This window comes from Quercus robur, chromosome 5, assembly GCF_932294415.1.
Source record: "Quercus robur chromosome 5, dhQueRobu3.1, whole genome shotgun sequence".
NCBI classification, from domain to species: domain Eukaryota; kingdom Viridiplantae; phylum Streptophyta; class Magnoliopsida; order Fagales; family Fagaceae; genus Quercus; species Quercus robur.
This window is the reverse complement of record NC_065538.1, coordinates 27142916-27145836: the sequence shown is the minus strand read 5'-3', so window position 1 is coordinate 27145836 and position 2921 is coordinate 27142916. Positions and strand designations below refer to the sequence as shown.

Here is a 2921-nt window from a genome sequence, read left to right as displayed (position 1 = left end):
GTCTTCTCGGATCAACACTAAACTCACTGCGTGAGGGGCTACCGCAATATAGGCGAATAGCACCTCGTCGGCTTCAAGACTGGACATGATTGGTGGCCGAGCCAGGTATTCCTTAAGCTGCTGGAAGGCTAAGGCACACTCCTCAGTCCACTCGAAGCCTTTCTACATGTTTAATAAGAGGAAGAAAGGCCTGTACCTATCCGCCGAGTGAGAGATGAAACGGTTTAAGGCGGCAATCATGCCAGTGAGTTTTTGGACCTCTTTGGGGTTCCGATGAGGCTGCAGGCTATGGATAGCTCTAATTTGGTCGAGGCTGACTTTAATGCCTCTATGGGTCACCATGTAACCTAAGAATTTCCCTGACTCCATCCCGAATGAACACTTGGACGCATTTAGGCGCAGCCTGTACTTTCTCAAAATTCCAAAGACATTGCCGAGGTCCCTGACTTGGTTGGGCACTAACTTGCTCTTCACCACCATGTCGTCTATATAGACTTCGATGCTCTTACCCATCTGTAGTTCAAACATCCTGGTCATCAACCTCTGGTAGGTCGACCCGACATTCTTCAAGCCAAAGGGCATTACCTTGTAATGGAAGTTTCCGACAGGAGTGACAAAAGCCGCTTTTTCTTGGTCCTCGGCGGCCAGGGGTATCTGATGGTAGCCTTGGAAGGCGTCCAAAAAACTCATTCGAGGGTGTCCCACAGTTGAATCCACCAATCGGTCTATCCGCGGCACAGGGAAAGGATCCTTCGGGCAGGCCTTGTTCAGGTCTGTGAAGTCCACGCAAACCCGCCATTTCCTACTTTTCTTCTTCACCACGACTGTGTTGGCCAGCCATTCGGGGTAGAATACCTCCTTGATAGCTCCTGCTTTCTTCAATTTTATAACCTCCTCTCTCACTGCCTTTGCATGCTCTTTCGACGGTCGCCGATGAGGCTGCTTCTTAGGTGTTACGGCCAGGCTAGCATTAAGGTGGTGGCAAATGAAATTTGGATCGACCCCCGGAGCCTCGTAGGCATCCCATGCAAACACGTCCACATTCTGTCTGAGGAAGTCAATTAGTGTTTCCTTCTCTTGGGGCGGTAGTTCTGAGCCGACCTGAAAAAATCTTTCCGGGTCGGAGCCAACAAGAATTTTCTCCAAATCCTCATAACTCGCTTCCTCGGTAGGTCCCTCACTACCCAAGGCCAGGGCTGAGGTCATTAATTGCTATAAGCCATTCTCGGCTGAGGTGGAGGGCTCAGTACTCGGTCGTCGAGAGATTGCTGAAACCATGCATTGCCAAGCCATGGCTTGGTTCCCTATTACTTCTTTCACTCGACCTTCCAATGGATACTTCACCTTTTGGTGTAAGGTTGATGACACAGCCCCTAGGGCATGAAGCCATGGTCTAGCTACGATGGCGGTGTAGGGGGAGTATGCGTCTACCACTATGAAGTCCACCTCCACCACATCCAAGTCTGTTTGTATAACCAGCCTAGTCATGCCTTTCGGAGTGACAATTTTTCCCTTGAAACTCACTAAAGGGGAATCGTATGCTGTCAGGTCCTCCGGTTTCAGCTTTAACCCCTTATACAAGTCGGGATACATCACTTTCACGGCGTTGCCCTGATCGACTAGAACCCTCTTCACGTCGTATCCACTAATCTTGAGCATGACGACTAGGGCGTCGTCGTGGGGTTGGAGGGTTCCCAGTTTGTCCTCATCTGAGAATCCGATTAGGGGTGTGGTCATCCCTTTAGCCCTCTTGGACTCCCTATCGTCAGCTTTAGAGGGGAGTCTGCCCACCGACATTACTCTGAAAGGATGGGAGCCGGTCCGTCCTGGTGCGGTGAGAATAACATTTATTGTGCCAATGGGTGGTCTCAATGTGCTTTGCCTTGTTTCGATGTTCGATTGCTCCTGCCATCCGACAGGGTGATGCAGCAAATGTCACAGCTTCCCCTCTCGGACCAGACGTTCTAAGTGGTTTTTCAGATTTCTGCAATCATCGGTGGTATGGCCTGGCTCTTGGTGATACGCGCAATACAGATTCTGGTTACGTTTCGCGGGATCGCCTGCCATCTTGCTTGGCCATTGAAAGAACGGTTCGTTCTTCACTTTCTCTAGGATCTTATGTGATGGTTCTCGGAACACAGCATGGACTGCCTGTGCCCCTGTGGATCCAGATTGCTCCGAGTAATCCCTTCTCGGCCAATTACTACTGTTAAAACGGTCCAACCTGAAGTCCCTCCTCTCTTGAGGGACAACCTTCGCTTTGCCCTTTCCCGTCTGTTGGTCTTCTTCGACTCTCTTGTACTTGTCAATTCTGTCCATGAGTTGGCGCACGCTAGTGACCGGTTTCCTTGTCAAGGACTTCCTTAAACCATGCTCTGTCGATAGGCCCCTCTTGAATGTGCTAATGATGACGTCATCGTAATTTCCCTCTATCTCATTATACATTTCCCAATATCTATCTAAGTAGGCCTTCAGGGTCTCTCCTTCTCGCATGGACAAGGATAGGAGGGAATCTAGGGGCCAAGGGACTCTGCTACTAGTTATGAAGCGAGAACCAAAAGCCTGTGTCAGCTGCTTAAAAGAGTTTATGGAGTTTGGCTTGAGGCTATCAAACCATCTCATTGCCATGGGTCCCAAGCTGGACGGAAACACTTTGCACATCAACGCCTCGTCCCTGGAATGGACGACCATCCTCTGGTTAAACTGGCTTACGTGCTCTACTGGGTCCGTTCGACCATTATATATAGCAAAAGTGGGTTGGTGGAACCGCCGAGGAAGCTCAGCCCCCTCTATCCTACGTGTGAAGGGCGACTGGGAGATGCGGTCCAGGGCCTTACTCATGGCGTCGTTTGCCAGGCCCTGGTAAGATGGGCTTTTGTGGCCGCGTTTGCGAGGTTGCTCTTCCTCGTAGGAAAAGGTTT

General features: G+C 50.5%; 1 protein-coding gene across 1 annotated transcript; it reads right to left on the bottom strand.

Moving 5' to 3' along the window:
* Nucleotides 1–1935: 1935 nt before the first annotated feature.
* Nucleotides 1936–2628, bottom strand: LOC126728041 (uncharacterized). Its single transcript, XM_050433924.1, has one exon. It carries the CDS (start codon nt 2626–2628, stop codon nt 1936–1938), a length of 693 nt encoding a protein of 230 aa, XP_050289881.1.
* Between the last annotated feature and the right edge of the window lie 293 nt (nt 2629–2921).

Coding starts and splice junctions, on each gene's coding strand:
- LOC126728041 (XM_050433924.1), bottom strand. CDS start 2,628: ATGGCAATGAGATGGTTTGATAGCCTCAAGCCAAACTCCATAAACTCT.